We start from the raw sequence: 25778 nt of genomic DNA, 5'->3' as shown, positions 1-25778 counted from the left end.
TAAGAATGAAATTATCGATCCCGGCAGCTCAGAGTTACAGCAGTTCTCGTTGAGAAGCGAAAAGGATGGTGTAGTAGGATTGTTTGGATGTATAGTGGATGTGAGTGCTTTACTCTTTCGCTGCTTCGATCCCTGCTTAAACATCTCTCAGCGTCAAAGTACTGCTCCAATATTGATGGCTTCACCTGATGTTAAGGGATAGTACTATAGTAGAATGCATGTTTCATAATTTAAAACTTATAATATATGACCAATTTAAGGTTTTTTTTGGATAAGTTCATATATATTATTTTAATGTCGTATTATAATAAAACTAGTGGGTATAAAGATTTTAAAATCTACGCATTGAAACAAATCTAATAAGATTTTACGTATGTAATATCTTAAATTTTAGGGTTTTTCAAAGTTATGCCCTCAAGGTTGTTGAGTTTCTAAGGTGTGTCATGTTTTTTCAAAATTACAAGTTGTGTCCTCCAACTTAAGCTGTTTAATCAACCGTACCCTCTGACGTAAACTCGACGTTAGAATTGTAAATAAATATGAAGTAATAAGAAGCGGATGAGAAAAAAGAATAAGAAATACACTGAGAGCTTGACATATCAATGGTTGCTTTTAGAAGAAAGAAGAAAAGGCAGATGAGAAATTTTGTAAAAAAAGTGTTAAATTGTAACCTACTTATATAACTCTAACTTAATTTGGGCGTGAAATTTCTCTCCAAAGTGTGATAATGAACCGTTAATACAACTACTAACATTGGATTGACGTTATAGAGTACGGTTGAATAAACACCTTAAGTTGGAGGATATATCCTGTAATTTTAAAAAAGCATGGGCACACCTTAGAAACTCAATAACCCTGGGGGCATAACTTTAAAAAATCCTAAATTTTATCATCTTTTAATACCATGTATTGATTTTACCATCAATTAAAAAATAATAAATAAATAAATAAAACTTTATTTTAAACAAACTGCTCCATAAAAGACATTACATTAATTTACTACCTCTTACTTTGATTCTAGTCAAGTTTCCTGTTTTAAGGCTCATATAAGGGATATTTTGACCATTTTAAAGTCTTCTCTCAATTTGTTTCCTATTAACCTAATCCCATTGGTTTATTTACTTATTTACTTCCAAAACTAATGGCCTTGGTTCATATTCCAAATTGGATATTTTTTTATTTTTTATTTTATTTTAATCTTAAACTCTAAAAAGATTAAGTATCAAATGTTTTTATAAAAGTCATGTTTATTTACTTATTTACTTCCAAAACTAATGCCCTTGTTGGTTCATATTCCAAATTGGATATTTTGGATATTTTTTTATTTTATTTTAATCTTAAACTCTAAAAAGATTAAGTATAAAATGTTTTTAAAAAATCATGCTAACGAACGCCCTCGGAGCTTTGGATAAACATTTAAATTATTACTTCAAGTGGTATCAATTTGGGAAATCATGACAAAATCACGCGTTAATCGATTTAATTAATGCTTATTTTGAATTTAATCTTTCTACTTTTAACTAACTTATCCAACACCCCCGTGGCATTCGTTCGCTTTTGCCTTTTAAAAATTGGAATAAAGGGAAAGTGATGAGAACTTTTTGGATGAAAGAAAATTAAGTGTCAAAGACTTTTAGATACGTATTATAGACAAAATCCACTCTGGTTTCACATAAGATTACTGGAAGATAAAGAAAAGCTTAAAAGAATGATGATGACTGAAAGATGAACGTTATGAATCTTTATGATGCGCAACAAGAAGAAATTTGTTCAAAACGGTATAATGACAGATTCCACACACCTTGAAAATAGAATATACATTATCAAGATTAGTATTGGTACAAATTAAAAGTTAAAAATCTAACAAATTTGATTAACTAGATTCTGGTAGGCTATGGTTCTCAAATAAGTTAAAAAAAAATTTTTGAAAGATACAGAAGCACCTCTCAATCGACTCTAATCTGTAGGTGTTGCATTAAAATCATAGCATCACTTGGAGTTGTTGTACATGTTGGAGTAGCTTTTTCCATGCAAAATTTGAGCCCTCGACTTGACTTCTGGGCTGTAGCCAAGGCGTAGTGGCTTCTTTTCCATGCGCCTATTACAAACTGTTGGAAATGCCATGTCCACTGCATTTGGCTCGATCTATGTAGTAATCTTCAAGTTTGAGGACATAACCATAAATTAAGCATGAATTTTGGAAAAATCTCGCCAAGTTAAAGGAAGACAAATATAGTTAAGAGACTATAAGTATAATGATGCAGCAAAGACAATGTCCCTTTTAATCATGGAGACAGTGTCTTCAAACTTAGATTCAAGCTCTATCTCCCCAATAGATTTAGCTGCGAGAATGAGTTGCTGAAGGACTTCTTCCAATCTCCTAATAGCCCTGATCAAACTTCCCTCAAAAACCTGCGTAATTTCCATGATCTCATAGAATTTGGATCCTTTAGCCCAGGCATAGACTGCCTCCATAATATCAGGCCGGAATGAGCTCACAAAATTCTCAACATCAATTTGGACCTATCATCAAAATAGAAAAATGATGTCAAATAGCCAAGTAGAACATAGAATTTTTTATCAGTACCAAAATAAACAAAGCCATCATATGTGGATCGGAAAGTTTCTCTTCAAATTCAAGATGGGAAATTTAATTTCATTTCTCAGCGCATTTTCTATTGCCTAATATGTTTTCATTTCTCAGTGCATTTTCTATTGCCTAATATGGTTCTATCAGGCTCTTTTTTCTTCTTTACCTTGATTTCTCTCAAAATTTTAAGGAAAACCCGCATAAAAAATGAAATCAACACAAATAAACATTGAGCCAATTTGGCTGAACCACACAATTCATGATAATCAGTCCATTTATACAGCATAATTCAATTGCCCACACAGTCCCAGGCTTGGCCTTGTGTGGTATTACCTATTTTTCTGAAAGCTATTAACATACACTGTTTGCACACATAAAGGCAATTGGAAAGTGAGTTGATGTGATGTGGTGAGTGTAGGAATAAGATAGATGAAGAAGATATAAAGGTGGGTGAAGAAAAAGGGGTTTGAAAAAATGGAAAAAAAGTGAAAGTGTTAACAAGTTTCTGAAACGGGATAAAACAGAAAGTGTTAATAGCCTATAGAAACGGAAGTATTATGAGCTCTAAGAATCTTTGCACACAATGTAGACACAATCAAAGGTTTGACAAAAGAAAATCTGACTGCAACATAATCTTTTGAACTTTGCTAGCTAGGCTAGATTTTCATTTTGGCACTTTCAACAATGTCACAAGTAGGGGTATTAATTGTTTCAAAAAAAAAAAAAAACAATAGGGGTGTTAACAAGCCGAGCCGAGCCGAGCCTACCCTGCTCTCGAGCTCGAGGCTCGAGCTGGATACTCCTTAAGGCTCGAGACTCCAAAAAGCTCGGCTCGAGGCTTAGGTACCTTAGTCTTTAGCCATTTAACAAGGGCCCAAATGGAGCCCGTGATCATTGTTTCTAAGACAATCAAAGTTTGCTTTAGTAACTCTCATATTCTACTCCTTGTTCCTATCTTTCAATGTGACTATTTCTTTCCTCTATAATTTGTTTTAGTTCTTCTCTATTAACAATAACAAAAAACATCATCAAAGTTCCAAAACTCGGTGAGAACACTAGAGTTATGAAGATTAATTTAAGTCCCTAAGCCATAAATCCATACCTTTCAAAAAGTATGAGACTACTCTTAGGAATAGTACTTGAACGATTATACCCTCTAAAATGTTTATATAATTAATTGCCTCCATTAATGTTAAATAGCTCTTTTTTAAAACTAATAAGAATAGTATGCGGATATTTATACCCCCAATAATATTTGTTTACATATTTTCCCTCTCTTATGAATATTGCTTGGACAATTATACCCTTTAAAATGTTTAGTTACTAAATTACCCCATTAATGTTGATAATTACCCTTTGTGCCATAAATATGAAGAAAAGTTAATGCTAATAATTAATTTATTACCAAAAATAAAACTATTATACAAGAAAATATTCGAGCTTGCTCCCGAGCTTTCGAGCCAAGCCGTTAAGATCTCAACCCAAAGTCGAGCTCGAGTCTAGCTCACTCACTAAAGCTGAGCCTATACCGAGCTTTGGTCAAGCCGAGTCTCGAGTAGTTCAAAAACCACCTCAGCTCATTAATACCCCTAGTCAAGAGAATATCAATTTAATAATTAAAAGCCAGAAACATTTTTAACAATTATTGTAGCAACTAGGAAGAGCCACACAATATAATTCTACAACGTCCAAGAAAATCCTCCCAAACATTAAGACAAAACCAATTACAAGCCTTCGCATAACGTATCATGGGCATTAACAATCCCATTTTCATCAAATAAGAAAACCCTTTTGAGTAGTGAGAGGCAAGTAGGTGGATGGAAAACACTTCTCTCTCTCACTTCCAATATATCATTTTCTTCTCATTCATCAAGTAATCCTTAAAAGGAAATTTTTTATTTGACAGCCAAAAAATAATCAATTCCACTAATCACCTGATGGGCTTTGCTCTTTTCATCAAATAAAACCAGCAAATATCAATCAAATCACTTAAAAGCAATTAAAAAAGAAGCAAGTTCAAAGATAATCAATTCAAGGAAAAAAAAAATCAAAATAGTTCTATAAAAATCAATACTCCAAAATTACTAACATTATACTTCATTCGTTTCTTTTTAGTTTACACGTTTCTTTATTCACGTTAGCCAATACACTTATTCAATCATTAATATATTTAATTATCGATAAGAAAAAATTATGAAAAGTTGATATTTTAAATATATATACCACATGACTATATATTTCATTACGTATAAAACACAAAACACAATCAAAAAGAGGTTTGTGAATAGTGCTAAAGTCAAAATGTGTCAACTAAATAAAAACAGAGGTAGTATTAATATTTAGGAAAAATTGAAAAGAATAATCCCACTTTTGGCACATCTTCTCAAAATAATCTTACCTTTGCGTATTCTGGAAACAATCCCACCTTTGTACCCCATTTTCTCAAGATGACCCTTTTTCATTAATTGACCAGCCTGTTTTAAAAGGTAATTTGACACGTGTCGCCTTTTAATTGGGTTTTATATATAATTTTTGTAAAAAATTAAAGAATAAAAAAAAAAAAAAACCTTTTTCCTTCCTTCCCTTGCCGGAGCCGCATCCGGCCAGCCTCCCTCCCTTTCTCACTTTCCATTTCCTTGCTCGCATTCCCACTCTCTCCTCCATAGAAAAAGACAATTTAAAAATTAAAACAAATTAAAGATTGCAGAAATTTGAGAGAAAAGGAAAAAAAAAAACCAATTTCATCATCTTCTTCATCAAAACTACTGTAATTTTCTTGCATAAATCCACCATTTTTGGGCAATTTATAAACTACCCTTTATTTTCTCTCTCCTTCAATGCTGAACAGCGTTCGATCTTGGTGTTTGAGTGGGTTCGAAGGTTGAACAGCGTTCGATCTTGGTAATTGTTATTCATAACAGAGGTGGGTTTGAAAATTGAAAGAGTGAATAATAAAATAGTTGTGAAAACTAAAATTCCACAAATTGATAAAGTAGATTGTGATTTAGAAACGAGTAAATTGGTGTTTGATTTCGAAGTGAATGAAATTGAAGATTTCTTCTTACTACCAGAGAAATTAGGTTGTTCGTGAGAAGTATTGTTGTTATTATCTCGGTGATGGTGAGAAAGGATGAACAAGAATCCCATTCCCCAACCTTCATTGTTGCTGCTGCTATTTTTATCACCATTGGATTTTGCAAAAAACACTCTTGAACACTCTTTTTATCGATTTGGGGGTTAAAAGGGGAGTTGGGGTGGGGATTGGACATGGCAGCCCCTTCCCCTTCCCTCCTCCTTGATTCAGGTGGGGTTTTGGGTGGGGGTCAGTTCGGTGGTGGGTGGTGATGGTGGTGGACATGGAGGAATGGGGTGAGGTGGGCGAAGAAAGATTAAAGTAAAAAAAATTAAAAATAAAACAAAATTGTTATAGACTAAGGCTGATTCACTCGATAATACTCATTAGTAAGAGAAGGACTGATTTTTCATTGAACTGATTAATGGAAGGGATACATAGTAGCTTGAGGCTACAAATCTCCTAGCAACTTGAGGTTGCAACTCTCCAAATTTTCCTCACTAATTTCTGCCTGCCTTTTCCACTAACACTAGCCATACTACTTATACTAAGATGGTCAAGGATGACCTTAAGGCTTAACATGTGAAACTTAGCTAATATAGAAAAACATAAATAAACATCCTAGGACTAAAGTTGCTTCCTTTCCTTCTCCTCTTCTTAATTGATTTTGTCCCTTGCTCTTTGTGGTTTGTTTTGTTGATACCCGTGTTTGACTCTTTTAGCGTAGACCCGTATATGTGGCTGACCCACCCACCCCCTAAAGCCGGTCTATTACATTACCGGCCCCCTCGAGTTCCACCTTGTCCTCAAGGTGGTTGATAATCGGCACGTGGATCCCGGCCTCGGCAACATTGATCTCTAATCCCACTCTTGAATTGGTCGAAACTCAGAGAGAGCTGTAGTGAAAACTTCTGCTCATTGTTGAAAGTTAGAGGCCTTAGAGCTCCCCTTCTTAGCCTTAATATGGCAGAAGGTTGTGAATAATGCACCAATTTGTCATGAGAGAGGGTCGAATGGTGGATGGAGTTGGACTCCGTTGACTTGTGCTTGGGATGGTGTGTAGGCTGTGGGTTGTGGGAATTGCAATGAACATTTTGGTCTAACAATTGGCTGAAGAAATGGGGTCGGAATATATTGGGTGGTATAACTGGGATGGGTGGGACACTATTAACTAATAAAATGACAGTATCTAAGGAAAAGTAAGTCCTCAAAGTGGGTCTACAGATTGATAGGTTTGTGGGCTTACGGTTAGCAGATTGATAGTGAGAAAATTAGGAAATGAGTTTGTATTTTGCATCTAAGTTTAGAGGAATGGGCCTGAGTTTTCTTAGCCCATAGTGAAGGTTCCTCTCATTAAAAGGATTGGGCTGTAAATGGGTTTGTACTAGCAATGTAGTATTTAAACTGTCAAGCCTTTCATCTCTTTTAGCTGCACGTGACTCTAGCAGCTGACCTGATTCTTGTATTATATTTTCAAGGCATATTACCATAATACCCTTACTAACATATTTTATCACTGACTTTCTCTCCAAGCTAAGCTTTGACTTAGTCAAATTCCCTTTCATCACTTTTTCATGATGCTTCTGGAACCCACCAAATATCCACCATTCATGAAGCTCTCCAACCCCTCCAAAGTACTCCAGTCCACTTTCCAACAAGCCACCTCCGGCGAAGAGACGACAGCCACTACCGGGCCCAGCACTAACGACGCCATCTTCTTCTCTGTTCAGGCCACCACTAGCGGCGGTCTTACCACCCCTCTCAACTTTTCCGGCTAAATTACCTGGACCACCGTTGGATCCACCAACTAAACCACCTCCGACCAAGCAACCACCGCCGGTAAAGCCACTACAAAAGTCACCGCCCCTTCTTGCTACCATCCATGGTGACGACTCACCGGTAATTTCGCCTCGACCTACACCGCTTCTGCCATCGCTGCTCTTGCACCTTGCACCATCTTTTTCTCCGGCGACCAAATAACCCAGTCCACCACCGGATCTGCCCATCACAAAACTTGCGCCTTCTCTGTTCAGTCCACCCCTAGCGGTGGCCTTACAACCATGCTCACCCTTTCTGCCAAGTAATCCTGGGCCACCGCCGGATCCACTTTCACCGGCACCCCCTCTCTCGAATTTTCCCCCTGGTGAACAACCTGAGCCACCACTAAGTTTCCTTCTCCATCTACCCCCCTCAAATTCGTTGCAAATACCACCAGCAAGACCACGGAACCCACCACCAGATTCACCGGCAGAGTTACCTTGACCACTACCCTTAAATCCCGCTCCATAATCACCAAACCTTCCACCCGAATTCAATTTTCCTGCGAATACTCCAACCACGTAACCCAACTTGCTGTCAAAGTCTTCGGAATAATCACCAGATTCACCACCAAGGCCACCTTCGAAAACACTCCCCCCACCATCATAGTCACTAGCACGGATAAATCCACCAGTCAACCCACCACGCCCATGACGTCCACCGTCCACCACCAAATTCGTTGGCGACTCCAGCTCGTCCTCCACCGAAACCGGTGCACCGGCAGACTTGAAGGAGACTGCCGTTGGTTCGTCTGTGAGACCTTCCTCAACTTTCCTCTCCGTGCTCACAGTTGCAACGACTTGCTCGGCCAAGGGTTTGGATTCGAAAGGGCCTCTCTTCTCATCCAGCCTCTCCCTTTCCGCTGCCATTGCTTGGGCGACCGCCACTTCCACCACTGCCCTAATGGATTCTTTCTCTAATAATTTCGGAGATTTCTCACTCCTTTCCTTCTTATTTGGTAGCCACCTCCCTGAATTTCGAAGCAGCCAAGTCTTCAATTCTTGCCAGTCACGAAATGGTTGCCATTGGTGTTCACGTTCAAACCACTGCAACGCCTTGCCATCAAGTCCAATAATGGCAGCCTTCAACTTCGTCTCCTCATTCATCTCGAAGAATTGGAAGGAATCCTCAAGCTGAAGGACCCAATCTTCCAAATTGCTTCCAGTAAACTCTGGAAGTTGCAGCTCTTGTCGAGTTCTCTGCTCCTCCTCCTTGAGATCCGAAGTTCTTAGTTCCTTATGCGTGAAAGGTGTTCGAATCCTTCTTGAATCCATTGCCTCATGAGATGTGCTCCTTCTGTTCCAGAAACTGCATTTTTTTATTTTATTTTTTACGTTGTACGGACGGTGGTTTCAGTCACCGGCAGGCCACAAGACCGCCTGCTCTGATACCTATTGTTATAGACTAAGGCTGATTCACTCGATAATACTCATTAGTAAGAGAAGGACTGATTTTTCATTGAACTGATTAATGGAAGGGATACATAGTAGCTTGAGGCTACAAATCTCCTAGCAACTTGAGGTTGCAACTCTCCAAATTTTCCTCACTAATTTCTGCCTGCCTTTTCCACTAACACTAGCCATACTACTTATACTAAGATGGTCAGGATGACCTTAAGGCTTAACATGTGAAAATTAGCTAGTATAGAAAAACATAAATAAACATCCTAGGACTAAGGTTGCTTCCTTTCCTTCTCCTCTTCTTAATTGATTTTGTCCCTTGCTCTTTGTGGTTTGTGTTGTTGATACCCGTGTTTGACTCTTTTAGCGTAGACCCGTATATGTGGCTGACCCCCCCCCCCTAAAGTCGGTCTATTACAAAAATCTAACTTGTAAAACAGGTTGAAGGTAAAAAAGGATCATTTTGAGAATATGGGGCACAAAGGTGGGATTATTTCTAGAATATGCAAAGGTGGGATTATTTTGAGAAGATGTGCCAAAGGTGGGTTTATTCTTTTCAATTTTTCCTAATATTTACTTGATTCACATTTTATTCTGCTTGAATCTATCATCTTTTCGGCCTTAACATTTATCAATAAACCTACTATCACATGTTAGGGTTACTAATTAGTCATCAAATTGGTATTCCTAACACATGACAATAGGTTTCAATTTGTTCGATGCTGAACAAATTAACTAAATGAGTTAAATTCAAAAATACATCAGATTTGAAATTTTTTGGTAATTGAAATATTCTCATTTAAACTGCCTTAATTTTGTAACATGAATAAGCATAATATATTTTAGGTTAGATAATTTCACAATAACTATCATCAATATTGTTCTCTTCTTTTCATATCCAAATAGAATTAAGATGTGATTATTTATAGGCTACATATACTTTTATTGCTAAAATACCTATACTAATAAAAATAAAGTTCAAAAGAACAAGGGCCAAAGTGGAGAAATAGCTTCAACAACCAATGATAATGATAATGCAACTTGTATTGGTTTTTACCCTTCTTTTGTGTGTGTGTGTGTGTGTGTGTGTGTGTGTGTGTGAGAGAGAGAGAGAGAGGGAGGGGGGGAGGGGGGGGACTAAAGGCAAAGAAAATATGATTGTTAAGCTACCTTGCACTCAAGCTGGACTTTGGCAACCCTCCTAGCTGTATCTTGTAACTGTGCAAAGAGCAGCTCAAGTTCTTCTCTAGGTTTTTGAGCATCTTGAAGTTTTTCTTGCCATACAAAACATGATAAAAGGGCCACCATATCTTCTAACTTTATGTCTTTAAAAATGCCACTGAACATAAGCTCTGTTAGCGTCAACTCATCAGCACTACTAATTTCAGAGGCTACCTTCCCCTTCAACTCCACAACATCGTCATTGGTAACATACCTGCAGAGAGGGGGTGGGGGAAGGAGTAACATCATTAAATCAATAACAAAAGTTTGTGGCCTTTAGAGATCAGGTAAGCATATTGAACACGAAGAGCAATACAGACTAATCTATTCACAACACAAACAGAACAAAACATTGTCAGATAGTCAGCAACAAATAAGATTATATCATAATTTATAGTAGAGCTAGATACTAAAATTTTATAGGTTAAAATTTGAAGCTCCTGTATCAAGACTGGAACATTTATGTTTAGAAACTAGACAGACAGCAAATCATCTGAAGACATCATTGATAGGTGGATGTCTAACCGTAGAGAAGAAATTTTCTTTCTTGATGCTAAGGGAAATCAAGTTTGAAGGGCAAATAGTATTAAAGTATTAAAAACAGCGAGAATATATATTTTCACAAAAGCACTAATGCGCTAGACCAATAAAGACAAAAATTGTTACCCAAGCCGCCTCAAAACTCGTTTCCTTGCTTTGAGCTCATCTTTGAATGCTAATGCAGTAGAGGTCTTCATTTGTCTTTTAATAGACTTTATCTTGGCAGCAAGTTCTTGCTTCTGATGCAACGTTTTAAGTTTCTCCTTAATCAAAGGAGATTTTGCCACTTCATGCTTTCCAAACAGACTCTCTAATGCTTCAATTCTGCGAACAGCCTTTCTGTATAAGCTGCTTTGAACCTGAAGGATACATAAATTGAAGTAAGCTGATACGAAGTAAGTAGCAAAAGGATAAAATCTCAATTAGTCTACCTTCATATCTTCTTCAGGATCTAGCAAAGGAACTCCATCCTTAGAAAACCTGGACAGAACTTCTGATACCTTCTTCAACGTGTTTTCTCGAGCCTCTAATGGCAAAAGATTCTTGGACATAATCACACGTATGCTACTCACATTGTAAATCTGGTGTAGATGAGCTCAGTTAGAATTCAAGCTTTAACAGTTGGAGTGCTCCAAAAATTATATTAGGAGTGCTTGTAACAAGTTAACAATGCCTCAAAATGAGTACATTAGATTTGCTAAAGTAAAAAAAGTTTACAGTCATGAAAGAAAACATGTACAGGAAAATCTAACAACAACGAGGTGATTTTACCTGAGAAAGTGGAACAGACACTACAATAGGCTCCCCTGAATCCTTAAGTGGAACAATTTTAGTAGTTTTCTTTGCTCCATCCTCTCCGCTCACCATGCATTTTGCAAGAACATCTACAGTGTAGCTTGCATCCTCTGGCTTTTTACTGCCTTCATCTGACGAATATTGTCAACATAAGTAAGCAAGCTACTAATAAAATGGTAATTGGTGACTTATAGATTAGATGACATATTTTATAGCTAAAATCTTTACATGAAACAACTTTTTTAAAACAAACACAAAGTCCGTGTCATTTGAGGTATCAAAAATATATTGGAGTGCGCAGATGAGTGTCACCCACCTTCAGAAACACTCTTAATCCTTCGAAAATTTATAATGACACCCCAAGTCACAATGTCCTCAATGGAGAATGATGGAAGATCTTCATCAGTTCTTGTGCATTCAATGCATACAAGTCTTCCAGGCTGTAAGAAAGGTAAGCAATACTTGGGAGAAAAAACAATATCACGGACATCTTTCTTTATACTTTTGTATTGCTCGATTAAAGAGTAATAATTCTTCAAGCTTTCTTCCCCATCAATAATAATTGAATCCCTCTCCTCTTTAAGTTGTTTAGCTTGCCTCTGAAGAGAAATGAAGTCAAAAATCAGAAAACAGCATGCATACTGAAAAAAAAAGTTCCTCAAAAAAAAAAAAAAAACAAGATGTCAATACTAACCTCCAAATCAGGCATGGCACGATCAGCTTGAAACTGATAGAATGAGTCACGGAGCAAATTTTCAGGGTTACCATCTTCACACCGCAATTGATTCAAAAGCATGTTGTAGCTCAGATGAAAGGCACTTCATACAAAGAAATTGGAGTCAGATAATATTTGCAGGACAAACATTTCATGAATAATAATCCGGCATATATAGAACTTGGCAATCCAAATGAATTATGATTTTTGTGGTACTACTGATACTTAGATATATGAATAAAAAGTCACACTATGTCAAGTTAAAGTGCAGTGAGATCGGTAGATTATTCTCCCCACTTAACAATAACTCAAAGTACCACCACCACACAAGCAATATAGATGGATACCTGTTCAAACTATCAGCATTCCCTTTAAGCATCATCTTGGCAGTTGAAGGTTCAAGCTTCTCATCCACCATCAGAATACATATTCCACGGTCATCAATACCTCGACGACCAGCACGACCACTCATTTGTATATACTCTCCACTAGAAATCCATCGAAACTTATCTCCGTCAAACTTACGGACATTTGTAAACACAACGGTCTTTGCAGGCATGTTCAAACCAATGCTAAAGGTCTCTGTTGCAAATAAGCACTGAAGAATTTTCATTCAATTTGGCATTCTCGCGTAATAATAAGTCTTCATGACTCATAAACATTAAATAAAAAGTGGCATGTACAAATGGTGTACTCAAAGTTGATCAACCATGTAAAGAAATCTATATTCCCTCTGTATTTAATTAATTGCTCTACTTCTGGACACGGAGTTTTAGGGAAATAGTAGAAAAACATCAATTTATGATTGAAGTGACGTTAAATAATAAAACAAAATCTAAGGTGTTCTTTGGTTGACGTGGGAATTTAATTCCCATAGGAATTTATACTTCATGGGTAGTTAATTCCTTACTGAAATTCCTAGGAATTTCTTAAATGTGTTGGTTGGCAATAAGGGAAATTGAAATTCCCATGAATTCCCACTTCCCCCATTTTTTCTTTTTTATGTCAACCAAAACAACTACCCATTTTATCAATTCCCATGAATTCCTAAGTCCCCCATTTTATAATGTCAACCAAACAAGGCCTAAAAAAGCAAAAGTGGATTATTGGGTATAAGTGGGGAGGAGAGTAAATATGAAAATTATTAAAATATGATATAAGGGGACCACTAATGGGGAGGAAAATAGTAAAAATTTGTTGGTAAAAGTTTCAAAAAAAAAAGGAAATGTAGCAATTATTTAAATACGGCCGCAAATGGAAAGTGGAGCAACTAATTAACTAATTAAATACGGAGGGAGTACATACTAATATCCAATTCAAGTTCAAAAATCTAAACACCCGTAGAGTTCTCTTTAAAACCCTTATAGGATCTTTTAGACAATACTTGCACACGTAATCACCAAGTTCAACAAAACGATTATAGCCCATTAGACTCTACATGAACACAATTCATATATGGCATGATGTGTGCCATTATACCTTGATAAGCCCTTCTTGAAATAGAATTTCAATTACTTCCTTCAGAATTGGAAGCAAGCCAGAATGATGAACTCCTATCCCACGTTTTAAGAGAGGTAACAGGTTTGTAACCTACAGAACATCAAAAACCTAAGAGTTACACAACAGTTTAAAGCACGAGTATAAGAGTATTACGAATTAAAAATGTAGACAAAACATAGGAGTGGTGTGGGGAAGAAGAGTATTTGGGAAATTTAGCCACTTGTATAGTATTTCCACCGTTTATTTTAATCAAAACATTGAGGATTTCATGCTCACCAATGCACATTTTTTAGCTTAAATATCGTAAGTTGTATTGTAACAAAAGTTAAAAAAAAAATTGATATTATGAAAGTGTACTTCGAGACGAATCTAACAAGATTCTACATGACTATACTTTTTCCATCATATAAATCACAATAGACGATCAAAGGAGTGTGCAAATAGTGTAAAATTCCAAATGCTGTGATTAAAAATACGGAGTAAGGCCTTGTAGTTCAACCTTATTTTTACTTATTTCAGAAAAAATAAGTTCAGATCCAGAAATAAGTTCACCCCAGATCATCGTTTTATGTGTAGTTTTATATCGCTAAATATCTTTAATTTTGTAATGAAAAAAATTATGAAAATCACATATTAATAAAATACACATTACTACGAATCTAACAAGACCCCTTGATATATTATTTCAATATAGATTGTCGTATATTTAAGGTCAAAGTTTAGTCAAATCTGACATTTAGACTAGATTAGATAAGCAAAAATAAGGTGAACCAAACAAGCCCCTAGTATATGATACCCCTCATCATACAAAATAAAGCTCATTCACTGCATCCGGAAAAGAAAAATGCAATTGCATGTATTAACGACTTAGTTTACAAAGTATCCTTCTCACATAGACGTGTTAAACACATTTATTGGTTCAGGTTTGGGCTACTCAATCTAAATTTATGGGCTATATGTTCATTTCTATACCAAGTTGGGTCAAGTTCTAGGGCTAGGTTCAAATTTTACAATTTTTTCAAAAACAAAGGTTGAACTGAGTCAGAAGCTTTATATTCAGGTTTTAATTCCAATATAAGATATGCAAGTTGAAGTTTTTCCAATTCACTTCATGCATAAAACTTGCCAGATTGAAGCGTCAAATATATCCTATATAGTTGTTTGTCTACCTCTTGTTCTTGTTGAACACTTGAAGATTGTCACAAATAAATTTGATTAAAATGCCAACCACAAGGCTTAGCAACCAATGTAAACAAATATAAGCAAGACTATAGGGGCAAACTAAGGCACAATTCTTCTAAATAAAAAATAATAAGCAACAGTAACATTAGCTTTAGTAAAGCAGAAAACAGCAATTGTATATTAAAGACAAAAAAAGAAAGTTCCAAAATCTTGCTTAACGCAAACCTTTGCTGAAGCAAATTGAGCCAAGGGATAATCACCCAATGAGCAGGAAAGATTTTTATACCTATGTTCGAGATCATTTAATGTACATCTTTCCTCAACTCTTAAAGATTACCATCTAACAGTCTTGACCACAAAAATTATACAGATTTTCCTTCTTCTAACCCCCACTAAAGAAGTATAATACATTCAAGTAAATGCAAACAACACATTCACAATTGCAAAACTCGTTTTAAATATGCAAGGTGTGGTGATAATAGATGTCTGAAGCTTAGGCATAAGGTGAAAGATGGATAGACAAGACTAGACCTCACAAAGCATACATCTATTTTATAAATGTATATTTTTTTAATCCTTGCATTAATTCAGATGAGAAACTAGTTTCTTCATATTTATGCATCACAATGCCATATTTCATATTATATATTGAAGGGAAAAAAAAATCATAAAGAGATTAGATCCCATACAATATAAGAGATAAGTCATCCTCTTGCACAAAGAGCAACTCAAGACACAAATAGATGCTCATTTTTATGTTCATTCTTCCCTCAAAGACGAGTATACTCTTTAAAGACTCAGAAGTACTATATAAAGAATTGAAATAACTAAACAACAGATATGTAGTAACCTGAGGGAGCTTCTTGTCATCATCAGACAACATGTCCATAGCACTCCAGAAAATAGTTTCTATGTTCATCTTTTCATCATCCCCATTCAAATCCATCTTTGCCATCTAATAGACAACAAAAGAGCAAAGACTGAAGAACACAAATAGATAAGTAAAGTGGAAACAGAACAGTGAAGATATTGCATGACAGAAATAGAAGAGTATCTCTAGCATTAAAAGAGTAAAAGAAACAGTGAGCACAAAATCAATAACCAATTAAGAACTATTAAATAAACACATGTTTGAAATTCCAATAAATCCAAAGCCGCCAATAATGTTTCTAGGTAGCAAACACATGTTATGGACTGACTTAGTATTTTCTAATTTAAAGATTAATTAAGAGATAAAAGCTTGATACTTTGATTAATAATGGCTGAATTTGGATACAAAAGGATAGATTAATAGCTTAAGGCTATCACTCTCTTGATAACTTTAGGTTATCACTCTCCTAGTAACTTGAGGTTACTACTCTCAACATTTTTCCTCACAATTCACATAAAGCCTAATGCATATACTATCCCCTATTTATACTAAGGAGTAAGGACTACTGACCTAAAACCATCTAAACTTCCCGAATTGTCCTTCCTAAGGTTAATCTATTACAACACAGCCATAAAAAGAGGTCATAAGTTTTGACAAAAGTGACCCAACTTCCCAAAGCTAAACTTAGCATAAGATCAAAATATATACAAGGTAGTATTTTAAATTAGAACCTACAAGCAGTCAAGTTCAATCCCAATATACCGAAGAGGATGATAAGTAATACGGCTTCCTTACCTGCATGGCTAGAAATTCACACTCTCTTTTGCTGAAGCTAAAAAATATAACAGGATCATACTGACGCTGTATAAGCATTTTCACCAGCTTGAAGATATCACTTTCTTCTCCCAACTTACCAATGACCACACCTTTTTGCCACTTCCCATTCTCTCTCTTCTTTTCACCTTCAGCAGCAGGGGCAAGGGCATTCAAGGCTTTCTGGAAACTATCTTCACGAAATTTAGCCTTCTCATCCACCACCAAGTACAGGCCTTTTCCACCTGAAGGAAATATATAATGTTGTAGCGGTGTTGGCCGATAATCTGTATATACAATATGACATGGCTGCTGGTGAACCTGCATCAGCAATACTACATTTAGCCATCGTGAACTTATTGTGGAAGATTCAAAATCACAAGAATTTTTTAGCGAACTACACTATGTGGCATAATCCATTTAGCTATATCTCAAACATTCAATCACATAGTAGACCTTCATTACACTACAAAACATGGATCTACGAAGTCCAGATTACCCAGAAATTATTGGAGTATGTCAGGTGAATGAGTAAGACAAAGATAAATAAAGCTATCCATATAGATTTGTGACAAGAATTTTTCACCTTTGATTCAAAATGAAGAGAGTATCCAGAGTAATAAAAGTTTAACAAATGCAGTCAATATTCAAAACTTTTGATGTTTCATTTTAAAATAGGAATTTTTTTTTACTTCTACCACCCTTAAAAAAAACCTGGTTTTGGATTAAACTACATTGAATAACTTTTTTTTTCAATATTTTAGCATCTTTACAAAACATTTTTATTCTATTTTCCCATCACTTAAAAGATTCCATTCATTAATCCATTGGTGGCAAAATAAAAATAAAAACATTTTTTAAAAGTGGTAAGTCACAAAATTGATATTAAAGTACAACTAAATAAATTTTACTTTGTATATTGTATTTAACCATCTCCATTAAAATGGAGGAATAATAACGACCAAATTCACATAGAAAACTAAGACCAAACACAAAAACAATAATAAACAAAATAAATAAAATGTAAAAAAATACGAAGTAAAACATTGAGGATTACAAAGATCATCAAAATACAGGCAGATATTTCACCTTAGCAACCCAATCTGCAAACTCCTTAGCGTTAGGTACAGTTGCTGATAGGAATACAAACCGAGAGTTCTTTGGAGCCATCACTATGCTCTCTTCCCATACCACACCTCGTTCCTTATCACGCATATAGTGAACCTCATCAAATATTGCCCATGCAACCTCTCTTGCAATTTCAGATCCTCTATACTGCATACTTCGCCAGATTTCTGTTGTCATCACCTGCACATTGACGTAATTTAGAAACTTATGATAAAAATATCATAGACAACAAGCATACAACTGCCACACGTAACCAACAACCAACTTACCAAGCAAGAAGCATTAGGATCAATTGTGACATCTCCTGTCATCAAACCAACATCTGAAAATTCTTCTTTGAATTCTCGGTATTTCTGGTTGCTAAGAGCCTTGATAGGGGAAGTATATATCACCCTTTGCTTGTTCCGCAACGACATAGCAATTGCATACGAAGCCACCACTGTTTTTCCAGCTGAGGTATGAGCTGACACCTAATATGAAGAATAAGTCAATACGCTGTAACTCAAATTTTAACAGAAAACAATCATTAAAGATATAGGGGGAACCTCCAACTAAAAAAGCAAGTGTAATACTAATAGTAGGTCGTAATACTAGTGGAAGATTAAAGTTTCAACAGGAATTCACCTGAAATATAAAAATGTCAACCTAATATGTGATACAACGAAACATTTATCAAAATTTTAAAGTAGCACACCCTCTGTCTCAGATCGGATATTGTCCTCCTTTCCTAACTATCTAATTGTATAAATTTGTCTTAATATTTCATTTTTTTATCAATGATTATAATACAATGTTCTACTAAAATTTATACTTATTAGTTTGTTCCGCTGTTTTAACTCTTTTAAGTACGTTAAAAATCAGCTAAGATTAATATTGTTAAATGAAGGGAGAGAAAAAGGACCTCCAATTCGAATAAGTGACAAAGACAGATAAAAACAACTATTACAAAGTGATTATCATGAAATGATCTTACAAAGGGGCAATTTTTGTTCACAAAGTGGTATGAGCTTGGAATCAAATATGAAATAAAGATGGTATGAACTATGGAGTTGTAACTTGATAATTAATATTATGCGTTAGGTTATGAATGAGCATTCCTCTTTTAGTTGATACCTAAAGTTATGGTATAGCTCACCTATTCTAAACCCATACCCCGTACGGCCGTACCTAAATTACTTGAACCAAGCACCCCTAAGTGTGCTGGGTTATTAAAAATTATTATTATTATTATTATTATTATTATTATTATTATTATTATTATTATTATTATTATTATTTTCAAATGGAATTTACAGAACATAACATATTCCTCATCAGCCTGCAGATCATGAACAGCATTCCTATTTGTCGAAAATTTCAAATTTTGTCAACATTAATTCTAAAAGGATAAGAATGCAATTGTGTCGTATCAATACTTGTTTCTTTCTACATAAGAAGTTAAGATCATTTTTAGCAATGTGGTAAGCATATGCATTGCCTCTACATCCATCCTCTGACAAATTGATGTTTTACTAAACATACGTAAACTTTTTGATTCCCATCCCCCCTTTTATACATCTGACCTTGCTTATTGCTTTGATAAATTGAATTATAAAATTCAAAAAGAGTATGTATATGATATATGGATGACATTAAGACCCTTTGGAGATATTCTACTCCATAATCTATATAATCAGGAATTTCAATTTATACAACAATAATAAACTACATATAGGCTCCAAATATCTTAACCTTAACAAAGTACTACGAAGTATGTCACAATCAACAGGAGAGTGCGTGCAAGTTTAGCGCCTCACTCTAATGAAGCACTTCATAAGATAATATCAAATTATCATTCTAACGTACTTGACATAATAATCAAACGAACATTTCGCAAATACCCCAGAACAATATAACAAAAACCTAGAAAAATTCAGCAATAACCCAGAAAAATTCAACAAAATACCAGAAAAATTCAGCAAAAACCCAGAAAAAATGAGGCAAGAAATATTACCATAACAGACTCGCAATTCTCAAGGCACTTGATGGCTTCAGACTGAAAAGGGTCAAGGGAGAAGGGGAATTCCTTGGCAGGGGTAGAGGTTGAAGAGTTAGTAGGATAAGGAGGGGCATAGCCTTGAGGGTATGAAACGTCATGGAAGCAAGCAATAGTGTTGTTATCTTCTCTCATCATTTTAAGGGGTGGTGGTTTAGACTCCATTGTTGAGTTTTCTTCTTCTATTGATTTCCTCTTAGCAGAGCCCATTGAGGAGTTTGTTATGGCGGCACACAGAAGAGACGGTGGAGAATGGAGGCGCCGAGTTAAAGGGGCTGCGCTTGTTTCAGGTTGGACCTAATTTGTTTGTCAATCAAAGGGTATTTGGGATCACACATATCGTTCTCTTGGAACGATTTCCATAAAAATTGTTGAAACGTAAATTAATTCCCTATTTGCGTCGGTTTAAAAACTTATTTCTACAATATTGTCCATATAGGATTGGAAGAAGAAAAACAAAAAACGGCTAGCGGTGATAGCGGTTCTATACTTGTTATAAAACCGCTAACGTTGTTAGTGGTTCATATATTAAGTTTTAAGTTTGAAGTTTTCTTATACAAGAACCGCTAACGGCATTAGCAGTTTTATAAGTATAGAACCGCTATCACCGTTAGCGGTTCTTTGCAAACAATAAAAAAAATAAAAAAAAAAATCTACCAAACCTACGGGGACAATACTATTGGAATAAGTTTTTAAACCAACGCAAATAGAGAATTAATTTACGATTCAACAATTTTTAGGGAAATCTTCTCGTTCTCTTCCTTAAAATATTTTTGTCATTTTCAAAATTGGTACTTGTTTACAATCCCAACTTCCATTGATTTACTTTTAATAATCTCAACTATCAAATATGTAGTATTATTTAATAATCTGAATTTTAGAGGGCATTTGCTTCCATTGGTTCAAACCGGTCATCCAACTTGTTTTTACAAGTTACGGGACACATGGTACCACGTGATTGGTTGGAATTTTTTTAAAAAAATTAATAAAATAAAAAAAAGAAAAAAGAAAAAAGCAACCCCCACCACCCCCCCGGAACCCCCTCCCACTCCGGGGAATGCCGATCCGGCGACCCCCACCATCGAAACCCTCCCCCGTCTTGTAGACACCCAAATATGTCTTTCCAAAGCCAAACACATTGATGAATACCTTTTATGTCATTTGTTATCGAACAAAGCGAAAGTGTGAAAAGTCTAGTGATGAGGATGTTTTTATTAAAATATCTCTTCTTTCTGTTTTTTGAAAATATTTCTTTTCTTACCCTATTTATGAAAAACATGCATTCCAGTTTAGTTTGTTCCATGATATGGTTCCAATAATAGTGTAGTTGGATGGGGCTTGAAAAAAATTTTCCAACGATAGATTATAAGCCTAATTCTGATGAATAATGAGGAAATTATGGCCAAAATACTAAAATGAGCTCAAACCGAATTTTACCTACAGCCCAATGATCACGTGGAGGGTCCAAAGGTTTAATCCTATTCCTAAATTAATTAGGATTTATTAGAAGCTTCTATGAGTTTCTAAAAGATCTTAATTATCCTATTTTGAAAAGATAAAATCAAAGAGTTTGAAATTGAATAAAACTTTCCTTTTTTTTAAATCCTAATTCTATTCGAATTTAAAGATGTTCAAAGACCCTCGATTTTATTATTATCCTTGAAGTTACTAACGTGTGTATTTTATTGTTAGAAAGAGGTACGAGGCATCCAAGTAAGTGCTTTAATTGTTTTAATTGATATTTTCATATTGAAATCATGTTTAGGTTGTTATTTTGATTCCTAGTATCATGTTAGGATGTTTTCCCTAGTATTATGTGAGGATTCTTTTCTTAGTGTGATGTTTAGGGTAAAGAATAAGTTCCTAATATCGATTATGATTACTATGATGCTTCCTATTTTCTTTCATAATAGCATGTTAGTATCAAATTAGGGTTAAAGCTTTGATTTTTATTATTAGTGACTGACAAGCGCACTTTAGGGCGCGCTTTAGAGCATATTTTAGGATGATTTTGGATGTATTTGGGGCCGCTTTGGCCGATTATTACCTTGTTATGCTTACGTTCCCCATATTACGTGCTTCACGGGTTTTCGGTTTGTTTTTGATGTGTTTTCAGGTAATATCAACCGAGTTTAATCGGATCCCGAGCCCTTGATGCGTAACCGAGCTAGCCTTGACCGGAGTCCGAGGAGTTAAGGAAGTTCAAGTGCCGTGCATTGATTACATAGCACAGGCAGCACGGCCGTGTTACCATAGGAACACCCGTGCTGGCCTATAAGCAAGCAACCCCAGGCAAGGCAGCACGGCCGTGCAAGCCAATAGCACGACCGTGTCAGTATCCACGCACCCGCACGGCCGTGCAGGCCATTAGCACGGCCGTGCCAGATGTTGCCCGTGCCCGTGTCAACTTCAGTATGAGCCCCGTGCTAGAGCATATTCAGCACGGTCGTGTCATTTTTAGCACGGCCGTGCCAATTTGAAGAAGAAATCCGGTTTACTTACTGACAAGCTAGCACGGCCGTGCCAAATACAGCACGGCCGTGCTGATCCAGGGTTAACTGCGCGCTTGACTTCTCCGCATTAGAAGACGTATATAAGGCCCAACTTTAAGAGGATTCCTCATACAGTTTTTAGAGATAGTTTTGAGAGCCTTTGTAGAGAGTTATTGGAGAACGTTCTTAGTATTAGAGATTCATTAGTTTTCTTAGAGATATTTCTAGAGATTTTAATTTTCTTGGATTGATTTGAAGCAAGATTTGCGAAGATTCTTTGTATTATTCATTGACGACGGATATCAAAGTTCTGAACTTTTCCATTGATTCGCATCAATACAATTGGTATTATTCATTCTTGTTTATTAATCAAGCTTTATTATTCCTTAATCAGAATTCATGTTTATATCTATTATGCTTTTGGAATTCATTATTGCTTTGATTATGAATATGTGTGAGTAGTCTCCTAGCTAGGGTTTCGGGATGAAACCCGGCCTAGGTAATCTATGTAATTGAGGATTGATTTTGATAAACGGATTGTGATTAAATTGATTATATGCGATTGCATGTTAATTCATTATAATAGGAGTAGCTAACCTAGAATCTTGAATTTGATTGCATGATATTCTTGATTTGAACAAGAGATTGTGAATTTGAGTATTTCATTATTGAATGTGGTTTGATTATGTATCGAGTAATGTTAAGTGCATGAGAAATCCAAGCTTAGTATTGCCCGTTTTCTTCCTATCACATGATATTGATCAGACTTATAGTCTTTGCATATCCCGTTTGTCTCTGTGATTCCTTGTTGCTTAGTTACCAATGGTTAGGCGGATTCCCGTTCTCCCTAGTGTCTTAGTTTATTGATTTATTCCATCTTATTAGTAGTATTTTAGAACACCATTTTCCATTGATTTCGAACTAGCTTAGGTTTAAGATTGATTTGCAATTACTCTCGTTCCTCGTGGACCGAACCTTTATTTGCCATTGTACTTGGTTATAGGGTGTTCGTATAAGTATTGTTTGATTGAGAGTTAGATTGTACTTCGTGGAGTCCTCGGTGAATTCGTTCTTAAACTCATTGATTTTCGCAATTTTTGTCCAATTTCATTAGTTTTATTGAATATTTGTTGTTGAATTGTGCTTTATTGTTGCAAGTTTGGGTGAACTAGTAGTGTTAGGGTAGTACATTGCATGCTAGGATAGTTTCTTGCTTGTTAATTGGTATATTGTGCTTAATTTCTTGAATCAAACATGCCTAGAACAAAGACATCGACTAGGAGACCGGGTCGGGACGATGCATCCTCATCCATGGTTCCACCCACGGTGGACACCATGGGTATAGTTTTTAATAACCCGTCCTTTTTGGACAAATTTGTAGGATTATCCCACCGACCGATCCGGCCTACCAAGTTCTACGACCCTTTAGCCGCTAGGGCTCTAGGGATCGAAAGCGACATGGTTTAACTATTTTCATTTACCAACTTTGATTCTTTCCTTACCATGCATGCTCTCACTTACAAGAGGCTTACCCTCGAGTTTTTGTCTTCTTTGTACGTGCATCGGGATGAGAATAACTCACCCCGGTACTTGTCCTTTCAACTAATGAACTCGGGCACCATTCAAATGTCGGTGGCCCAAGTTAATGCCGCCTTTGGGTGGACATCCGACCTGAAATATGGTCCTAAGGATGGCCACTCAAAACACTACAACTCCGGGTTGTTTTGGCGGCAAATCACGGGGAAAATGGATAGAGATCCCCGTAGGGATAAGGCGACTTCCATCGTCAATCCCGCCTTTCGGTTGTCCCACAGGACCTTCTCCTCTACTATCTTTGCTAGAGGAGATAGTTCGGGTGTAGTCTCCATTAGGGAGTTACAGTTTATTTGGCACCTCACCCGTGGGGACGGGCGTCTAGACATGGGAGCGTGGTTACTAGACCACCTCGACGGTGTAGCCCGGGGTAGGGGTGATATTACTATCGGTGGCATGATCACCATTCTTGCGCAATATAATGGGATTGATTTTTCTGAATTGCAGGCTATCCCAGGCACTACGAGGCTTGATATGCGCACCTTGAGAGCCATGTAGTGGCTTGAAGGGACATCCCAGCCGGATTGCTATTTGTGGCTCGTAGCAGGCAAGCCATACGCCTACTTGCCCGATCCGGAGAGGACGGTGGTTTACAACAAAGACAACTGGATCTTCGACCGCGACTTCGCCTGGCACGAGGACGGAGGCACGGAGTATGTAGACCGCAGTCCCCAGCCTCACCAGGGGGATGAGCAGGCCCACGGGGGCCAAGGAGGTGACGATGTTGATGATGATGATGATGACGAGGAGGGTGGCCCGGATGCGGCCCAGCAGATCCCGGCGCAAGACTTCGCCTGGCTCCGCCAAGGAATGGAAGATTTGAAGCTCGAGGTAGCGGATTTGCGCCGGTCGAACGAGGATATGACCTCCGCCTTCAGAGACCTGAAGAGGAGTGTTGATGATATGGCCTCCCGTTTCCCTTATGGCCCGGGCGGGCCTAGCTCGTGATCCCTTTCCCTTTCCCTTTAGTTACCTCCCTCTCCTTACTATTGTAAGTCCTTGATGTATAAACATTGAGGACAATGTTTGATTCTAGCTTGGGGGGGGGGTCTTACTTGTATTCATTCTAAAAAAAAAAAAAAAAAGATTTACTGCTTTCCTAGACTAACCTTAACTTGTTTGCTAGTATGTCTTTCCTTTTTGCAGATTGGGAACATTCGAGACGCGACATGAGTTTGAAGAACGATGCTATGGCCGTTAATTGGAGCTCCCGGGAAGCAAATTTGGTGAGATCTTTTCCTTTTTTTTGTGTGCTTAGGATAGTTTAGTTTAGGAAGAAGTTGAATGGTTCGAGGATGTTTGATCGGTTCTAAGGAACCTGGGATCGTTGATGTTGATATCATTCGATCACTTGTTTGTCGATTGGGATTTTATGTGATTTTTATGCCTCGTTGTGTGCCTTTCAACTTATTCAGTTGGCTTAGTTGTACATATGTTTGTGTTAGATAGGAAAAGCTTCTGCTATGAGGATGTGTGGTTTAGCTTATATGATATGCCTCGTAGTCTTTTCCTATGTTTTTGGATCATAATAAACTTGTCTAATTGCAAAATTTTGGAATATTGTTCATGTTGGATTCGAAATGTGAATGAATGTGTATGGAATGTCTATTTCCACTTAAGCCAGTGATGAATACACAGTTCGAGTCTATTGTTGATCAATGTGGACGAGTCTAGGCGAAGGGTAGAAATAGAACACTTTTGTCATGTGAAACTCTATGCCTTTGGGCTGTGGTAAGATGGAGTCGCTTCCCGGTTGTGGATTTGACCCCCTTGATTGGTAGTTGCTTTATTTGTTAGATCCCGTGAGGTTTATTTGTTCTAGCCTTCATCATTCTTGTTGAGTGGCATATTTGGATCCTTGAGTACGCATTTTTCGATCTTTGTGTTGACTAGTAGCTCCCGAGACCGACTTGACACTTTTAAGGGAGGAAGAGGGCACCTTTTTCATTTTTCTTATTTTGTTCCTTTTGTTTTGTTACAAATTGATTTTCTTTTTACATCATCTTACTTGC

The 25778-nt window shown here is 36.6% G+C and overlaps 2 protein-coding genes across 2 annotated transcripts; both read right to left on the bottom strand.

The window, feature by feature from the left end:
• Nucleotides 1-1757: 1757 nt before the first annotated feature.
• Nucleotides 1758-20043, bottom strand: LOC110706925 (DExH-box ATP-dependent RNA helicase DExH9-like). Its single transcript, XM_021884924.1, has 14 exons — nucleotides 19640-20043; nucleotides 17916-18116; nucleotides 17608-17826; nucleotides 16501-16839; nucleotides 15685-15789; nucleotides 13632-13742; nucleotides 12500-12750; nucleotides 12132-12255; nucleotides 11754-12036; nucleotides 11414-11568; nucleotides 11074-11223; nucleotides 10769-11001; nucleotides 10052-10316; nucleotides 1758-2523 (listed from the first exon to the last, which is right to left on the bottom strand). Exons 1-14 carry the CDS (start codon nucleotides 19889-19891, stop codon nucleotides 2245-2247), a joined length of 2967 nt encoding a protein of 988 aa, XP_021740616.1. The 5' UTR covers nucleotides 19892-20043; the 3' UTR covers nucleotides 1758-2244.
• LOC110706934 lies at nucleotides 4955-9988 on the bottom strand. The gene is made up of 2 exons (XM_021884936.1): nucleotides 5158-9988; nucleotides 4955-5064 (listed from the first exon to the last, which is right to left on the bottom strand). Exon 1 carries the CDS (start codon nucleotides 8753-8755, stop codon nucleotides 6935-6937), a length of 1821 nt encoding a protein of 606 aa, XP_021740628.1. The 5' UTR covers nucleotides 8756-9988; the 3' UTR covers nucleotides 4955-5064; nucleotides 5158-6934.
• Nucleotides 20044-25778: the final 5735 nt, after the last annotated feature.

Source organism: Chenopodium quinoa, unplaced genomic scaffold (genome assembly GCF_001683475.1).
Source record: "Chenopodium quinoa cultivar QQ74 unplaced genomic scaffold, ASM168347v1, whole genome shotgun sequence".
NCBI classification, from domain to species: Eukaryota; Viridiplantae; Streptophyta; class Magnoliopsida; order Caryophyllales; family Amaranthaceae; genus Chenopodium; species Chenopodium quinoa.
This window is presented reverse-complemented; position numbering and strand designations above follow the sequence as displayed.